Source organism: Macrotis lagotis, chromosome 1 (assembly GCF_037893015.1).
Source record: "Macrotis lagotis isolate mMagLag1 chromosome 1, bilby.v1.9.chrom.fasta, whole genome shotgun sequence".
NCBI lineage: Eukaryota > Metazoa > Chordata > Mammalia > Peramelemorphia > Peramelidae > Macrotis > Macrotis lagotis.
This window is the reverse complement of record NC_133658.1, coordinates 145,113,977-145,132,276: the sequence shown is the minus strand read 5'-3', so window position 1 is coordinate 145,132,276 and position 18,300 is coordinate 145,113,977. Positions and strand designations below refer to the sequence as shown.

The 18,300-nt window shown below is 36.3% G+C and overlaps 1 protein-coding gene across 3 annotated transcripts; it reads right to left on the bottom strand.

Annotated features, from left to right (window-relative positions):
• Positions 1-3,531: 3,531 nt before the first annotated feature.
• Positions 3,532-16,903, bottom strand: VDAC3 (voltage dependent anion channel 3). Of its 3 annotated transcripts, none has more exons than XM_074209032.1 (9): positions 16,791-16,903; positions 14,088-14,159; positions 12,736-12,785; positions 8,842-8,994; positions 8,000-8,052; positions 7,154-7,381; positions 6,369-6,519; positions 4,382-4,439; positions 3,532-4,064 (listed from the first exon to the last, which is right to left on the bottom strand). In XM_074209032.1, exons 2-9 carry the CDS (start codon positions 14,152-14,154, stop codon positions 3,973-3,975), a joined length of 852 nt encoding a protein of 283 aa, XP_074065133.1. In that variant the 5' UTR covers positions 14,155-14,159; positions 16,791-16,903; the 3' UTR covers positions 3,532-3,972. The 3 variants fall into 3 exon arrangements, with proteins under 3 accessions (XP_074065133.1, XP_074065132.1, XP_074065134.1); XM_074209031.1 differs by lacking the exon at positions 16,791-16,903 and adding an exon at positions 16,468-16,574; XM_074209033.1 differs by lacking the exon at positions 16,791-16,903 and adding an exon at positions 16,468-16,562 and having other exon boundaries at positions 14,088-14,156.
• Positions 16,904-18,300: the final 1,397 nt, after the last annotated feature.

Genomic DNA, 18,300 nt, shown 5'->3' with positions numbered 1-18,300 from the left:
TCATAACCTAGGGGATTAACAGTAAAGTATGTTTTCAACTGCTCAAAAGTGGATTATAAACATAGTATTTTCAATATGGCATGTGTTTACAGTGATATTTCTGAGGGTGTTTAAATTTGGATGCTATCAAAATGGATTGAAGTTCTAATTCCAATGCTTTGAGGCAATTTTCTTGCCCAAAATATTAAGACTTTGTTTCATGTTTTGACAGGCTAATGATAGTCTCTGTTACATGACAGTTTTACGTGGTCAAATTACACATAAGACAAACAGGCTTAGGTAGTTTGCAATCTGCATAGCTGGAAGGAACACGAATGAGATCACCAATTTATTTGAGAATGAGTTCTCCCTTTATTTTCCAGTTACTTGCATCTTTCTTGTTTATTAAAAATAGTATTATTTGTATCCCCATCACAGCACAGTACATTACAGATTAAGCACTTAAAGCTTATTCATTTGTTCATTTATCTGCTTCTCAGCTTTCCTTTAGCCCATATATTTTTTTTGCATACATCACCTGTTTAACTCCTTTCTTCAGATCCAGCTTTTATCTTCACTGATTTTCCTTGTGATTTTTTTTCAATTTGTGTTAGTCCTTTACATAATTATATGCACTTCTTGTATTTTTAAAGTGATGCTAAACTGAGCTTACTTAAGACTGCTCACATTCAGCCAGTTGGACCCACAATATTGCCCAGGGTGGGATGCCTAATTAGCAGCAATGGCAGGTTATAAACCTAAACCTAAACCTCCAACTTAGAAATCAAGTTCTCTCCTTTGGACAACCCCCCACCAGAACATAGAAGCAACATGAAGGGAAGCTAAGTCATCACATGTTTTCAGCTTGTGCACAAGGTAGGTTCAGAGTCCAACACTCAGACTCCTAATACAGTAGTAATGAGGAACTGTATATTAAGAGTGACTTGGAAAAAATAAGAGTGGAAGAAGGAAAAAAATGGCAGGTTTTGTTTTTTTGGGGGGCTACTCATGAGAATGTCAGAATATGAAATCAGAGATAAGGCTAATGGCTACTTCTGGCTTCCTTGGAGTGCAAAGGATAAAAGATGACTTTAGATGATCCTACTTTGGGTATCCAATTTCTCATCCCTCAACCTTTCAGAAGAGAAATCCAGTGAGTACTGTCTAATATACCTACTGAATGTTAAATTTACATTTCAAATGCCTATTTCAGTATTTTTCTCTAAGCATAAAGGATAAGCATACTTCTAAGTACTAGTACACAGCTATAAAACTTCACAGATTCATAGATGTCTGGAACACATTGAGTTCAACTAACTTAGCAATTAAATCTAGGTAACCAAGCCCTTTGTCACCTTCATCCCTCTTATTCTTTTCCCAACTCTGACCTTCACTGAATGCCAATAATAATTCAAAATTGAAGAATTGCCCTACAGTATTATTCCATTTATACATGGCATGAATAGTCCTATTTGCATGATTTTATGTAAAGAAGTCACTATATATAAAATTTACTTATTCATTTTATGGTAGCTAAGTTTTTCCTGATAAAATCTTGAAATTTGCTTAAACTCTTATTTGTTCTTAAATGTAGCTTTTTTTTCCATCTAATTTTATCCATTAATGGGGATCTATTCAAAATAAGTTTTTTTTTAAGGGGGGTAGTCAAATGATTGGTGTTTGGTATTTCCCCTCATAACAGGGAATTGTATTGAAATTTTTTGTGGGAGGTGTAGAGGGAGGATGGTGTTGAATGCAGAATTTCATTATTTTGATTGATTAACCTGCCCTTTGGTATGTTAAATCAGGTAAAATTTAACATACTACCAAAACTGATAAAGCAAGTCTTGGTCCCTGAAGATCAAGTATGCAACTTTGTTTTTTCCTCTTAAAAGTTCTTGTGGGGCAGCTAGGTGGCACAGTGGATAGAGCGCCGCCTTGGAGTCAGGAGTACCTGGGTTCAAATCTGGTCTCAGATACTTAATAATTCCCTAGCTTTGTGGCCTTGGGCAAGCCACTTAACCCCATTGCCTTGAAAAATCCAAAAAAAAAAAAGTTCTTGTTTGTGAAGTAGTGATGCAGGACACAGGAAGACTTATACTGGACTTAAAGATCACACCCTTTGGGACAGGAAAGACTAGTGCACAGAGTCAATGCACGATGAACTGTTTTGGCCACTCCTCAGAGGGCAGCCCCTGTGGCTTGTGTATTGGGAAAGTACCTGGAGTCAGGTGCTGTACCGTTCCCAAGGGCCATCCTTGTCCAACCCACTAAGGAAATGCATTTTTAAGTAAGATCTCCTAGATGGTCTTTTTCTTCCTTCTTTGAAGAATGGGCACTTTCTAAGCTAGAACCCTATGCTCCCACTGGAGAACTACAGTTTCTGTTTCATGTGGCCGGACTCAGTTTGGTCTAAGCCAGCCAGCTCTCCAGGCTGCTTTCCTTTCACTCTTTTCCTCAGGTACCTGGTCTAGACCTTTGTTATTCACCCAGTCCTAAGCTGCTTACAAGCAGCTTGGTGTCTCTTCGATAAAAAAAAGTTTTAATCTGTGAATTTTGCAAGCTTGTGAAATAAAAAATCCCTGAGCTATTTCAATTCCAGGGTTAGTTGTGAGTTTTTAACCTTCAAGAGCTCTCAATCTTTATTGGTAACACCAATTTCTCCTATAACAATAAGAAATCAAATTAGAAATTTCTTCATTAAGCTATTATGCAAGAGGCTATTTTTTATTATTGTCTCTTCTAGAACGGTCCTAGGAATAGCTCTATGAAAAAGACTATCATGTTAAAAATTAATTCTACTAGTATAAATTATTACTAGAGCAAATACAAATGCTTACTCAATATAGTTTTTAAGTTTTAAACTGCACTGACTTTTGGGAGACCTTGTATTTCTGTTTAGCACTTTTGCCATCAATCTGTCAAACTTGAATTGCAGATTTAATTTTTTTTTCAAGGCAATGGGGTTAAAGTGACTTGCCAAAGGTCGCAAAGGCAATTAAGTGTCTGAGGCCAGATTTGAACTTAGGTCCTCCTGATTCCAGGGTCTGTGCTCTACTGCATCCCCTGGCTGCTCCTGCAGCTGTAATTAAAAAAAAAAAATACCAGCAACTCTTTTCTGGGATCTTTCTAATAGTTCTACTTGCATACCCCATGCATATCTCAAAGTTTTTACCCCCCTTGTGAATTTGTATGGTTTTGCTTCTATCTACTCACCCTCTATTGCGTTCTTGGCAGCCTTCAACAACTTTCTATTTAACTCTAACTGACACTGGAAATGGAGTTGAAGCACAATCAAAATGTTTTTCTGAGCAGAAATAAAGAGTGGAGCTGAGAGCAATCTTCTGATTATTCCTCAAGCTGAATATTTTAAGCAATAAAGGAGGTAAGGAAAGTAGCTAACTAGAAGAGACAGGTAATGACAGCTTAACAATTTTTGGCTAATTATCTTGGATATGTTATATCTTTACACAAACCCCACCCAAACTACCATTCATGCCAAAGCATTTGTATCATTAAAGCAAACCACCACTAGGCGACACATAGAAGCAATTATGTTCCAAATGTGATGAATTTATTTTACTCTGATGCAAAACCAAAGCTTTCACTATAGCAGAGACCAAGTTGATAAAAGGTCATGAAAAAGTGGTGTAGGACATGCAGGATGTGATGTATGAACTGGAGGATCAGGTCATTTCCTTTATAACATGACACTACACTGTCATTGAAGAACAAATTTAAAATAACACTGAGAAACTGAACTGAAATGTGGCACAAACATTACAACTTCCATGCATGCCTTCAAGTATTTCTTTCTTATAATAGACTCAAAAACCTCTAGACATCAGCGTGGTGGTGCTACAACAATTCTTTGGAAGAATAAAAAGTTCACATTGTTGAAATTTCACAGAAGAATATTAAGGCCAAAACAGAGTGGGTTCATTTCTCTTCATTTCAAGGGGCAGATAGCTGATACTTTACTTAAAAACTATATTAAGCTTCCAATTCGAATCCCAACCCAACCTTATGACCTCCTGCATTGAAGTTTTTTCCATCAATTAAAGCTGAAAGCGTCAATTTTACACCTGCAAAGGAGAAAAAAAACACCTATAATCACATTATTACTAAAAAAAAAAAATCCTAAGTTTTAGGCAAGTGCATGTCAAACCTTTAGTAATCTGATTTTAATGCTAAGGTTGGAAAAAAATTTATGGCTTTTTAAAGTTTATACTTATAGATATTGATCTGCTATGTTTTGTGAATGAGACTAAAATCAGTATTTTTAAAATAAGAATAATTTTGTATTCTGTATTAATGACTGCTACAATTTATTGCAGTCCTAGAATTAAAATTTATTTGTTACTTCCCCCACTTTCCTTCCATTAATATCCCCTCTGCTTACCTTCTCGGAGTGTCTGAGTATAACCAAGTCCAATAAGGCTGGCATTATTCACTTTACCCTAAAATTAGAAGACAAAAGTGTTACTTCACATAGAGGCAATCATCACTGCTACTTTTTACCAATACTCTCAGGATGTCAGAAGCATCTTAAGGACATAATTTATAACTATTGTATTGAAAGCTTAGGGGATAAAAAGGTTAATTTCTATGACATCATTTAAATTCTTCAAAGGATACTACTATAGTATTGGTTTCCAGTTACCCAAAAACTGTTCCAAAAATCTAATATATTTATGGTGAAAAGATATTTTTCCTGAGTTTTGACATTTTATAATAGCTATTCAATAAATATATGTTGACTTGTTTTTACTACTTATAATTCCCAAATTATACCTTTTGAACAGATTCATATTTTTTGAACCTAATAAGCAATCTCAATTTTTACTTAAAAAGATGCGAAAATGCTAGATTATGTTGAGTACCTCACTCGCTTTTTACAATAAATTAAAATTCTAAGTGATATATAATAAGGTGCTATTCAGCACATTACAACATTCACCTTGAATAACATGTAATGGGGTCTACTTTTTAAATGAATAAAGATTTTGAAAATTCATCACTTTTAATTTCTAATGCCATATAAATTCACATAAACAAAAACAGTTTGGGGTCCTCAATACTTTTTAAAGTGTAAAGGAGTCCTGAAGACCCAAATATTTAAGAACTGCTGACCAAGAAGCATGAAGTTTCCAACATATTTTAACCAGGGTATAATTAACTCAAGTAATAAAAACAAATCAGACTAATTCACATCAAAAGAAATCTTGGACCAGACCACAGGAAACTCTCTCTACCAATGCACACTAGTACTACTGTGCAATTCAGTCCTAGTTGCCTGTGGCACTAAGATATTAAACAACAGAGGTCAAGACTTGAACCCAATTTTTCTTGCTTCTGAGTGGATTTCTAGTCATTATTCCATGCTGACTTTTTGAGAGAAAAAAGAAACCTCAATTCTTATAAATGAGCTATAAATTATTTTTATAGAAAAGTAGTTTTATTATTTTCATATCCACATATGTAACATACAGTGCCCTAAACTACTGATACAAAGCACTACAAACTACCTATACTGAATGAAAGATAAATTTAAAGTCCTTGAAGTTTTTTCTTAAGATTTACCATTAAGATAAATACCAATCCAGATCATATCAAGTTAGTAAAAATCTTGATATTTCACTGTACATGATATATACTGTAAACTACAAAATTTTTGATTCATCATTTGGTATTGAAAGTAAATTACTTAAATCTACCTGCACTATAGTTTCTTCATCTTTAATATGGGAAAGTTGGCATATGCCCTGACATATAAAATGTATAAAATGAGATAACAGACAGCTAAGTGGTATAGTGAATGGAGGGTTGCACCAGGAGTGAGGAAGAACCAAATTTAAATATGCTGAGTGAGTTTGAGTAAGTCATTTAATCACTACCTTTGTTTCCTGGTCTTTAAACAATAACATCCCATACTCCTTAAGAGTAGTTATAAAGACAAAATGCTTTACAAATATTAAGTGTTATATGAATGCTAGCACCTACTATTATATATGAAATGTTTGAGAACTTTAAAATGCTAGAAACATAAGCAATTATTATGCCTATTATTACTAAAAGTTATTTTGCAACAAAATAGTAATAATAAAGTATATGAGTCTCACTTATCAAGAGAATCAAAAGAATTTTAGAATTCAAAAGAGCCTTAAGAATCTATATTTAAACTCTTCTTTTAAAAAGGAGTAAACTAAGGCCCAGAGAGAGAAAATAACCTGCCCAAGGTCACAAAGCTAACTGATGGCAGAACAAAAATTGATATCCAGGTCTCCTGACTTATTAAAAAACCAACAAAATCAATCATAACAGACCATTCATTTGCAACTTGTAGCTGAAAATTCAAAAACAGATACTATTCAGGCATCCATTCTTACAGATAGAGAAGTTCTGTGATCCAGCTTGTATTTAGCAGCAATACCAAAACGAGTGTTGTTACTGCCAGCAGTCCAAGCAAGATTTATTGATGTTTCGATGTCATCATTAACCTTTTGGTAGATTGACCCTCCAAATTCAGTGCCATCATTCCTGTTTTTAGAGTAGATAAAAGATATAAAAAAAAAATCAAGTCTTGCTTAGGTTTTCTTAAATGAGTAAGAAACAAACGCTCAGATTATAAACTAGGACCCCACATTGCTAATTTTTTTAAATAAATGACTCCTAAGTTCAACTAAATTCGATGAACTTATACCTGACTCAAATATTAATAAATGAACTAAAATTGTCTACGCAGTTGCCCAAATGAGAAGCGGGCAATTAAGAGTGACCAAGCTTCGTATATAATTTGCATGTAATATTTTCTAAACAATTCATTCGTGTCCAAAGAAAATTGGTTCTACCTTTTACATTTTCCTAGAATCCATGGGCTCTAAAGAAGCAGGGTTCATGATAGACAATTGACAAGAAATGATCAGATCCAAAGATAAAAGTATAGCAGTATTCAATATTCTTTCCAGTCCAACTTAAGTTTCTTCCTCAGAATTCTCATTATATTCCATTTCATATACACTGCACTGAATGAAACTGGTCACAATTTCCCACACATGGTCTACCCTTTCCCATATCTATGCTTTTCCTCATGCCACTCACTTCTATGAATCCAGTATACCAAGTGACATCCCATTCTGGTATCTAATAGTAGTATTGAACTATCAATACTTACACATGTGTGTGTAGCTGGAAGTCAACAGCCCTATAACCCAAGGCAAAATTATTCTGAGACAGTTTAGATTTGGCTGTGTCAAAACTCATCTGATAGCCAGCAAGCCATCCTTCATAGGCTAATACAGCCCAGCCATAGAGGGTCGGTCCAGAAAAATCAATGTCAACATTTCCACCAAGACTGAAACAGTCCCGCTTATAGGAGGCCTTTAATTTTCCACTCTTCTTTCTGTAAAAAGAAACATCTGATTTTATTCTATAACATGTTTAGTTAGTAATCCTAATATAGATCTTATAGACTCAGACCTCAAACTGAAAGTTTTCTTTAAAGATATGCATTATGTAAAAAGCAAAACTGTTATAAACATCTTATTTAATTTATTACCAATAAGAACTTGTGTTTTTTTTAATAGTTATTTCTTATGATAGGTCATGTTATTACCAATTTCATATATGTAGCAACTGAAGCACTGAGAGTTTAAATAACTTGCCTAGGTTCACACAGCTAGTAGGTATCAAAGGTAGCACTTTGGGTCTTGCTAACCTCAAGGCCAGCACTCTATCCATTACACTATTCTCTCTAACTTACAAGAATACAGTAAAGGAAAATAGCTATGAGTCAAACATTTTCTACCAACTACCTCCCACTTTGGCATTTTAACAAATTTGTGATCCACTTTTCAATTTTCATATTCTAAGTTCTCAAGTCTCATAATTTGTTTTTATCCTCAATTATCCTCCATATTCTCTCCTCCATTAAGACTATCTCTTTTAAGTTATATGCCTATTCTTCTATGTCCTCTGGGTCATACAGGATACTCTGTTAAAAACATGAGTACATAATTACCCTGTGTTTGGTACAAATATGGTGTCAAGAGTCACCTTCAAACCTTCAGCCAACTGAAAAAGATAGAAACACTTAGCATTAATAAAACTTTGTAGTCAAGAAGACAATTTTAAGCATCTCCTAACTTTATATCTAAGAAAGAATTCACAATACAAAATCTACTACAACATTATATCTCAAAGCATTTTCTCCCCTCAACAATGTTCTCCATCCTTCACAACAAAAAAGATCAAATACCAAAAAACAATACAATCAGGATACAAATCTCTAACACTTTTTTTTTAAATTGGAGAACCAAGAATTTTTAAAAGACGGTTCAAGCTAAGAATTTGGAAATCTTATTCTAATATTTAGATGTTAAAATAACATTTAACTCGACATAAAGAAATATGTTTGAAAGGGTTACATAATCTAATAAAATTTTTTTGAAGGCTGATCCAGATCTAGAATGGAATGGTACCATTCTTCACAATGAACAAGTAATGGACACTGCACAGCAGAGTTGTCAAATCTACCACACACAAAATTCCCAAGTGCAGGACAAATTAAAATGTAAAATACAATATAGATAATGTTGATTTGTGGTTTTCTAATTCAATATGCAACCTCATTTCTATTTTAGTTTGATGCCACTGGTCTTACAGGGTATTTCCTTACATCATTGCACAATCTTCATTCTCTTTATATAAGATCATGGTAGGATAAATTTGTATGGTTGGTGAAGAAAAAATATCAGACAAGTTATTACATGCACTCAAAAACACATTTTCTGGTCTGTTCAAAACTTAGTTTGTAAGATGTACTTAAAACTTCCCAACTAAACTTCAATTCTTTCTCCTTACTTTATCCTCCATGCTGATTTCTGTACCCAGAGTATTGTCTGTGTTCCATTTTTGAACGAAGGTAAGCCCATAGTCACAAATCTTGTATTTCGTTTCCAAATTACCCGAAGCTTTTCCTGTGTCAGTGTATGAATGACCAGATGTGGAAAATTCCTGGTAAAAATGGGAAATTAGGTAACAATTTCAAAATTAACAAGTCAAATTAAATAAATTTTAGAAAGCATTACTATATTGCTCAGAAAAAACTACTGAATTTTGCTATTTTATATGATTCTATTTCTGTAGCAACTTTAATCTCCAATTTCCTTTATCTGTTTTTAAATGTTAATTATTTTTATCATTTTTAGATATTCTTCAATCATTATGGTTCTCTAACATTCATTTTTTTGATCTACATACAGAATTATATAAAACTACTTTAAATGCAGGGACTGTCTTCAGTATACTTAATATTAGCTTTATGCTTGTTATTCAATACTTGAGGAATGCAAAGTTGTCCCAAAATAATAAATTTAATGAACGTAAATTAAATATTTACATGTGACATTTACATACACCCAATAGTTTTAAAATGTTAAAATAAATTAAGTTTTCTTTTCCAATTCTTTGTTCTATTAACTAGCTCATAATTTCAGAGTGAAATTTGGAGTAATTCAAGTGATTCTTAAATGAAAATGATTACCTACTTCTATATCATGCCTTCCAAACTACTTAATAGTGGTTAAAAGAAGAATAATTAATTTTTTTTATTGTCAGAATTATGGTTTTTTATAAATTAAAATTTGCAATATTTTCAGTATCCACAATCAATTGCAGTGAAAAGCATCTGCCCTATTCTTCATTTTAAAACATATGTGTCCAATCTTTGTAGCAGCCCTTGGGGTGCATTCAATGGGGCTTGCACTGCATTTGAGGTTGTGCTCATTGGTTGTCTAAGTCGCACTGCATTCATAAAGAAGTGCTGAATTCTGTATGTAGTCATAGATGAGTGTCTGTGGGGTAATGTGGCCCAGAAGAGATAAAAGGTTGAACACTATTGCCCCAAAATATCAGTTACTCAAAATTTATCATCAGTAATATGTAAATTAACAATTTGCTGATTGACCTTCTTAGGGCAAACAATTCTAAACTACTGCCAGTTTTCCAGAATACCACTTCACTGAGTTTATAATTTTGCTTCTTCTTAAAGAGGTTGTGTCTTGTATGCTTGAGAAACATGACTAGGCAATTATGATATACTTATCAACACAGAGCAGAACACTTTCAGAAGAAAAGTTCATACAGGGTTAGATCAAACTCTCGTTAAAAATTATTTTATTTTAATCCTATTGACATTGCACAAAGTTCTTTTCTTTCTTTTTTTTTGCAAGGCAATGGGGTTAAGTAGCTTGTCCAAGGCCACACAGCTAGGTAATTATTAAATGTCTGAGGCCAGATTTGAACTCAGGTACTCCTGACTCCAGGGCCAGTGCTCTATCCACTGCGCCACCAAGCCACCCCTACAAAGTTCTTTTTAATGGAATAATTTTATTTTTACACTGGACACTAACATATACTATTTCGTTTTAGTGACTATAAATCTGAAATGACATGTACTATAATGAATATTAAAGTTGGTTTCTCTATGACTGCCTAATAATGCCTTTTCCCTATAAAGTATTAGTACCACATAAAAAAATCTAAGAATTTTACAATTCTATATTGCATGCTAGTTAGCAACACAATCAAAAAATTATTATTGCAACACAGATGGATTATGTGTGTGATGGAAATATCAAAATATCATTTTCCATGTCTGGAAAATGAAAAGGATGTCATCATGTTGTGGAATATTGATAGCTGTGACAAAAAAAGCAGACCAAAAACATACATAAGGAATAAAAAGGCAAACACATAAGCATACTCTTTATTCTTACCAGCTGGATGAATAATACCAAACCACAGCCGCATGAAAAGATAAAATTTTAAAGTTTTGAGATTTTTCCAAAGATGAAAGCTACTTCTATAAGGTTCCCATTAACTTTTAAAAACATCATTATAATTTATTTAAAAATCTTATACAACCTTTTAAAAAAAGAAAAATCCAACTGGAAAAACATTTTCTATGTAAGAGTATGTATACCCACACACACACATGTTCATATATATATATATTATATATATTATTCTTATTTAACAGATGGAAATACAAAGACATAGAATGGCAGTTTCAATACAAGATCAAAGAATTCAAGTCTTTCAACTCTAATCCTCTATTAACAGCATCATAATGTCCTAAAAAGATGGCTGCACTGATTTACACAGGTTCTGAAGGCTATGGAAGAAACTCTGACAATGAAAATAAAGGAAAAAGGTAGCTTAGAAATTTTTATCCTCCCTGCATGAAATTAATGGCTCAGATGACGTTAAAAGCAAACCAACAAAGCCTTCTTATGCTCATGATTTTCAATAAAAGGTTTTTATTAGCATCCATTAAAGCCTAAGATAGTCTGGATTTGTGTTTCATGTCTAAGATTTTGTCAAATAATCACAAAGGATTAAAGAGACAATAATAAATGAGTTTGTGAAAGTGAAGGGTACTAGAGACACTAACTGTGGAGTTTATAAGTAAATTCTAAGTTTTCAGCAAAATTCAAAGTGGATACATTCATATGTATATTCAAGGAAAAAAACTGTTCTCCTTATCCCTATGTGTCTAAATAAGGCTGCTAGCTTTAAAAGAGAAATAGTTTAACTTGGAAAGAAATTTTGTATCAAGTTTCTCTGATTTTAAATCTTATTTAAATTTAAAATTAGAGGGAGAAAGAGAATGAATACACTAGTTTAAGTTTATAAGGGTAAGAATCATTCTCCAACTGATTTAAAAAGATTTGTAATGGATATGAAATGACAGTTCTTCAAGGATAACATCCAAGCTATACATGTGAAAATATGCTCAAAATCATTAATGTAAAGGGATATGCAAACTAAAGCACACCCATCATAATGACAAATATATATAATGACAAATATTAAGAGGGACTATGGGAAAACAGGTGGAGTTATGAACTGTGAATAGCCATTTTGTGAAGCAATTTGGAACTATGCCCAAAATGGCACTAAACTGTATACATAACCCTCTGACTTAGTGATACTTCTATTAAGCCCAAATCCCAATGACAAAAAAAAAAAAGAATCCATTTATAGCAGTTCTTTTTTGTAATGGCAAATGGGAAATGAATAAATTATGAATATAATGGAATACCATAGTGCTTTAAGAAATGATGAAAGGGATGTGGTTCAGAAAATCCTAGGAAGACTACAGGAATTGTTACAGAGTGATATGGGCAGAACCAGGAAAATAATTCATAAAATTTGTAAAGACAACTCTGAAAGACTGAAGATCTTGGATAAATGCAATAACCAGCCATAATGCTAGAAAAGAGGTAATGGATTCAAGATGTAGAATGAGATAGATATTTTTGTACATAGTAAATATGGGAATTTGTTTTTCTTTTAAATGAAAGGTAATGTATGGAAGAGGAAAAAATGTTTATTATATGAAAAATTAAATAGAGATGAACATGGGAATAAAGATTATGACTAGGAAAAAAGAGCAAATTACACAAAATACACTACTACAACTACCTTTGCTCATTCCTTGAAGAGGTGAACCTAACTGCTATAACCCAGGACAAAGAGATAGAGTATCCAAAACAAGTGGGACTCATCATTATAAATAAGCATGCATTATTTTTAAAATTACATGATTGTGTTAATGAATTGCAATGAAGATCATTTTTAAAAGTGTCAACAGGGGAAAAATCCATCTATAAAAATGTGGAAAATGACACAAAACCAAAACCATTAAATGTTTCTTTAAGTTAACACCTATTTAAAACCCCAGGTACTCACCACTCCACTGCAAGACTTGGTTTTAAGATCTATTTTAACCAAACCAAACCCTGAAATATAAAAGATCATAATATTCAAAAAGTGAAAGTTACAAGATTTTTAAAAATTTGATGGCATAAAATCATATGTATGCTACAATCTAATATTGCTATTTCCATAACAATCTTTATTATAAACAAGTAATTCAAAGGCAGTTTTTCAAGACCAGGAAGAAGAGAATTAGCCTAGTTATTCATAAAGATGAGAAATATTTCTGCCACATTATGAGAGAGAACTGAACACAGTGCAAAATATATTTGGCTGACATATGTACCTATCTAAGCTAAAACTGACAGATAAGTTTAATAACATTTACTGAATAGTTGAAATACATTCAGCAAAAGGAAAGTTTATCATTCACTTAAAGATTTTTCAGTCGCTGAGATTCCTATAGAAATTGTTGTTGTCCGGTCCTTTGTCATTCTGTGACCTTATTGGGGGTTTTCCTGGCAAAGATACTGAAGTGGTTTGGCATTTTCTTCTCTAACTTATCTGCCAGATGAGGAAACTGAGTTTCCTTGGTTAACAACAGAGTTAAGTGACTTGCCCAGGGTCACAAAGCTAGTAAGGGTCTGAGGCCAGATTTAAATTCAGGAAGATGACTGATTCTGAACCTGGCACTCTACCCACTGTACCAGATAAATGGTTTTTTGAGTGTTGTTGCTTAGGAAGGGCATTGCTAAGTTTGAGGACAAGTAGAATAGTGATGGGCCTTGAACAAATTCTATATCTAGACTGGAGCTATCACTATCTGTCTTGAAGAAGAAAAAATTGAGGACTGTAATGGTTGTTTTCAAGGACATAAAAGGCTGTCATGTGGAAGAGATTATTCTGGTGGGCCTCAGGGAACAAAATCACAAGCATTTGAAAATGCAAAGAAACAACTTTAATCTTGATGTTTGGAAAAACAATTAGAACTGTCCAAAAATAGAACATGCTACCTGGGGATGCGGTAGATTCTCCCTTAATGGAGATTGGTCTACAAGCAAAGGCTGAATTATCATTTAGTAGGTATACTGTAATTTGGATCCTTTTGGGGGTATGGGTTGGACTACATGACTAAGATCCATTCCAACTCTAAAATTCTGTGATTATGGGATGATATTTGATTTTTTTTGTCAAGTCTTCTGCACTTGCTTAACCAGAATATGACCTAGAACTAGAAATAAAATAACCAAAGCAAAAAGTCTTCTCTTAATGAGTAGCAGGGTTTTAATACAACTCTATTAACTATTTCTCTAAATAATATGAAACCAGTTAAAATTTTAACATTATAAGCACAGAGAACTAAAATTCAGTCATAACATACATACCATATCCTTTGTTGAAGACATCTTTGGCAGCCTTTCCTAGGTCACAATAACTTGGAGTGTTACACATTTCTTCTAAGAAAAACAGAAACAAGAAAAGAATAATTTAACTCTTAAGAAGAATACTTCTATCATTACCTCACCCAATAAAAAGGTACTATCTCATTAAGGCAAGAAAAGCAATAAAGTCAAATTAACAACTATCCAGTATCAAAGAGAAGTACTTAAGAAGCTTGAAAGTTGTCTACTGCTTAGACATACTCCGTATTTGAATGTTTAATATGACTGAATAAGAAATGAACAAGATACATGAATTCAGTCCTATAATACTAGAGTAAAAACTTGGTAACATTCCTACATTTAAATTAAATTTTGGTATCCATTAATTGATATGATAACAGACTGAAAAAAATTCCTAGATCATTCTGCTATTTATATTAAAGATTTTCCAGATGAAAACTAAAAGAGCATTCTCATAATACCAAGTTGCTCTTAACAGAATATTAAAAAACCTCTTCTTTTAAATGCACCCCCCCAAAAAAAAACCCTCTACAGATAAAATCCTCTCTTAGGACTTTTAAAAGTCAAAGCAAAAAAGTATCTCAGCAGAATCCAAAGAATATACACAATGACATTAAGGTAAATGAAAGGATCTCAAGTAACAAAAAATAAATGAAGAGCTTGGAAAAGCGATTCTGAACATAATTCCATTGTAGATGTGGGGTTACTACTATAACAGAATATTGTATACATTGTCAGACAAGACTTATTTATTGAATGCTGCTGCTGAAAGGTTTTTCTTTGTCAAGAAGAGAGTTTCAACCTTGGGACAAATAAGGTAGGAAATGACTTGAGTTATAAAGACAAAAGATAACAAAATAAACAGCACAGGAGATAAACTATTTTTATGAACCCTTAAAATGCAGACAACAAACTCATTAAAACCTTGAAAATACAGATTTTTAAAAAATTGAATTATCCTATCATTAAACAGCATTCATAAAAGAGTTCTGGAACTAGGCCTACTTCTATACATTATCTGGATGGCCAAAAACATTTATGATCCAAGATAAGAATGGTGCAAAGTCAGAGGTTAAATTATCCAATTACAAAACACCTTGAACTTTCCCCTTTACTGTGAAATATTCATCACATGTTATGAGCTTTTTGCCAACTTCTCATAAAAGGCAATGCCTTTGTGAGCCTGATGTTCCTCTGTCTTTATTTAAGAAATCTATTCATGCAGAAGGTTCTGAAGCTTGACACTCAGATTTAAGACTAAATCAAGTGCAGAACTATACCAAACGTCCATCCCCTTTGCCAAACTTTTAATAGTTACTAAGGGGCAGCTAGGTGGTGCAGTGGATAAAGCACCGGCCCTGGAGTCAGGAGTACCTGGGTTCAAATCCGGTCTCAGACACTTAAAAATTACCTTAGCTGTGTGGCCTTGGGCAAGCACTTAACCCCATTTGCCTTGCAAAAAAAAAACAAACTAAAAAAAAATAGTTACTGGGAAACATTACGCTCCTTTATGCCAGTTATTTAATCTAAACCTGTCATATATATTGCAAAAATGATACAATTTTAAAGAAAAAATGGTTCACCTGTTCAAAAATGGTAATGAATGATCTCGATCAATATCAATAAATAGTATGAGCTTCAATTTTGTCCTGATACATAGAATTACGCATTTCACTTCGAAAGGCAATTTTTTTCTTCTTTCAAATAAGATCTTTCTGGGGTCTACATGTTTTTTCCCACTCTTAATTGATGGCATTTTAAAAAATGTGGAGTGAGAAGAATCAGGGGTTTTCTTTTGCTAAAGGAAGTTGTTTTGGGTAGGTTGGTTAAATAAAAGGCAGCTATGGAGCTGTGGCACGCATCAGGTGCAGCTGTTTATTAGGGACAGATGAAGAACCGCTACTACAACATTTCGCCATTCACGCGGCCACTTGCAGGCGGTTCGACCCCGGCGGTCCGTCGCTTTCCGTCCCCGTTCTGCGTGGGCTCTGCGGGCGGGCCGGCGCCGGCCGACCCCGGAGGCCGCGGCCCCGGGCGCCAGCGGCTCCCCAGGCGGCCCTGTCTCCGGGGCGCCGGCGCGGCCCCTCCCGCGGGGGTCCGGCCCCGAGTTCCGGGAGCAGGTGACAGGCCCCCCGCCCCGGGCACGCTCCCGGGCGCGTTCGGAGGCTCGCGATGGGCACACACGCCCGCTCCCCTCGCCCCCCCGGCCCGCTCCCCCCTCCCGGCGCCTCCCCGCCCCCCAGGCGCGGGGCACAGAGTTACAAAGCGGCCCCCTCCTCCTCCGTCCGCAGCCCGGTGCCCAGGCCCGTCCCCGCCCGGCTCGGGCCGGCCTGCGCGGCGCGCGGGCCCGCGGCCTCCTCACCTCTCACCGAGGAGCCGCCGCCTCCTCCTCACCAGGGCACGGCTGAAGGTCTTCTCCACACCGACCCCGCGTGCGCCTGCGCCCGAGTGGCTCCCAGAGCGCGCCTGCGCCCCGCCGGCCGGCACTTCCGCCCCACCCCGCCCCGCCCCGCCCGCCCCACCCCACCCCTGAGCGTGCCCCCCGGCGGCGCCTGCGCCGTGGCTTCCCGGCGCCCGCCGGCGGGCGAGGCGTGGGCTGATCGGGCGAAAGGCAGGACCGGGGCGTCCGAGGGGGCGCCCAAGGCGGAAAGCTAAACCCCCCGAGCTCCGGACGGGGTCGCTTACCGGGTCCGCGCGCGCGGGAAGGGGGCCCCGGCCCACAGCGCCGCCGAGGGGCTAGGAGGCCGAGGGAACGGACGCCGAGGAAAGGAGGACCATCCCTGGCTGCGGCTGCTCTCGCGAGAACTGCCGTGGGCGGGACCGAGGTGTGTTCCCGAGGCGTGAGCGGGCGCAGCGTGGCCGGCGGCCGGGCCGGCCCGGGGCCTGGACTTCTTGTGCGGCTTGGGTCCGGCGTGATCCGCGGGGAGCCCGCCCCGACTTCAGCCCGCACCCAGAAATGCCAAAATCTAAGGGATTCAAGAATAGATAAAATTGTATATGATTTATCCCGTGCCGGGTACAATGCTTATTTCACTTGCTCCTCCCACCCAGCAGGGGGAGGGGGAATACTATGAGACCAAGTAGACAAACATGGTGTATTTATTGCCCGGGAATGCCCTTGGACCTTCTTAAAACGCTTGAAGTTAGATAGGTGTATTTTTGAAATTTTAATTTAATTTTTTTCTAATTACAATATTGATCGTTGGGTAAGATTTTGAGTTGCACAATTTTTTCTGCCTTCCCCATCCCCCTAACAGTGAATAACCTGAGCAGCTAGGTGGTTCAATGGAAAGAGCACCAGCCCCGGCGTGAGGAAGACCCCCAGTTTAAACTTGAACTCTTCCTAGCTGTGTGACCTTGAGCAAGTCACTTAAATCGGACTGCCTCACCTCCAGGGCCATCTACAGTTGTCCTGATTCGTATGGGACCCCCGGAACCCAGATGACTCCAGAGGACAATGGGAGACTGAAGACCTAGCACAACACCCTCTCGCTCAAATCCAATTCACTTACTTGTCATGGCATCAACTTCCTGATATGCTCTTTGAGAAAGAAGAACAAATATCATCATCATAGATTATCTATGCATAATCATGTAACATTTCCACATTAGTCATGTTATGAAAAAGAATCAGAACAAAAGGAGGAAAAAAAACATGAAAAACCAACAGACATAAGTTTTAAAAAGTGAAAATAGTATGCTTTGATCTGCATTCCGACTCCATAATTTTTTCCTCTGGGATGTGGTTAATATTTTCTATTACACATCTTTTAGAATTGTCTGCTCATTATACTGCTTAGAGGAGCTAAATCTGTCACAGTGGATCATCACACAATGTTGCTGTTAATGTGTACAGTATTCTCCCATTTCTGCTCACTACACTCAGCATAAGTTCATACAGGAGGTGACTAGGTGGCACTGGTTCTGGAGTCAGGAATACCCAAGTTCAAATCTGGCCTCAGATACTTAATAATTACCTAGCTGCATGGCCTTGGGCAAGCCACTTAACCCCATTTGCCTTGCAAAAACCTAAAAAAAGAAAAAAGAAAAGAAAGAGCATAAGTTCATACAAATCTTTCTAGGCTTCTCTGGTCCACCGGTTCACAATTTCTGTCTGTCCAATAGTACATTCGTATACTAAATTGTTCTACATTCCCCAAATGAAGGGCATCCCCTCAAGTTCCAATCCTTTGCC

Excerpts from the sequence above, each read along its gene's own strand:
- VDAC3 (XM_074209032.1), bottom strand. The coding sequence starts at position 14,154 with ATGTGTAACACTCCAAGTTATTGTGACCTAGGAAAGGCTGCCAAAGAT. Across the intron at positions 8,995-12,735 it reads CCAAGTCTTGCAGTGGAGTG|GAATTTTCCACATCTGGTCA; the intron begins GTGAGTACCTGG and ends CATTTTTACCAG. Across the intron at positions 4,065-4,381 it reads TACTCAGACACTCCGAGAAG|GTGTAAAATTGACGCTTTCA; the intron begins GTAAGCAGAGGG and ends TCTCCTTTGCAG.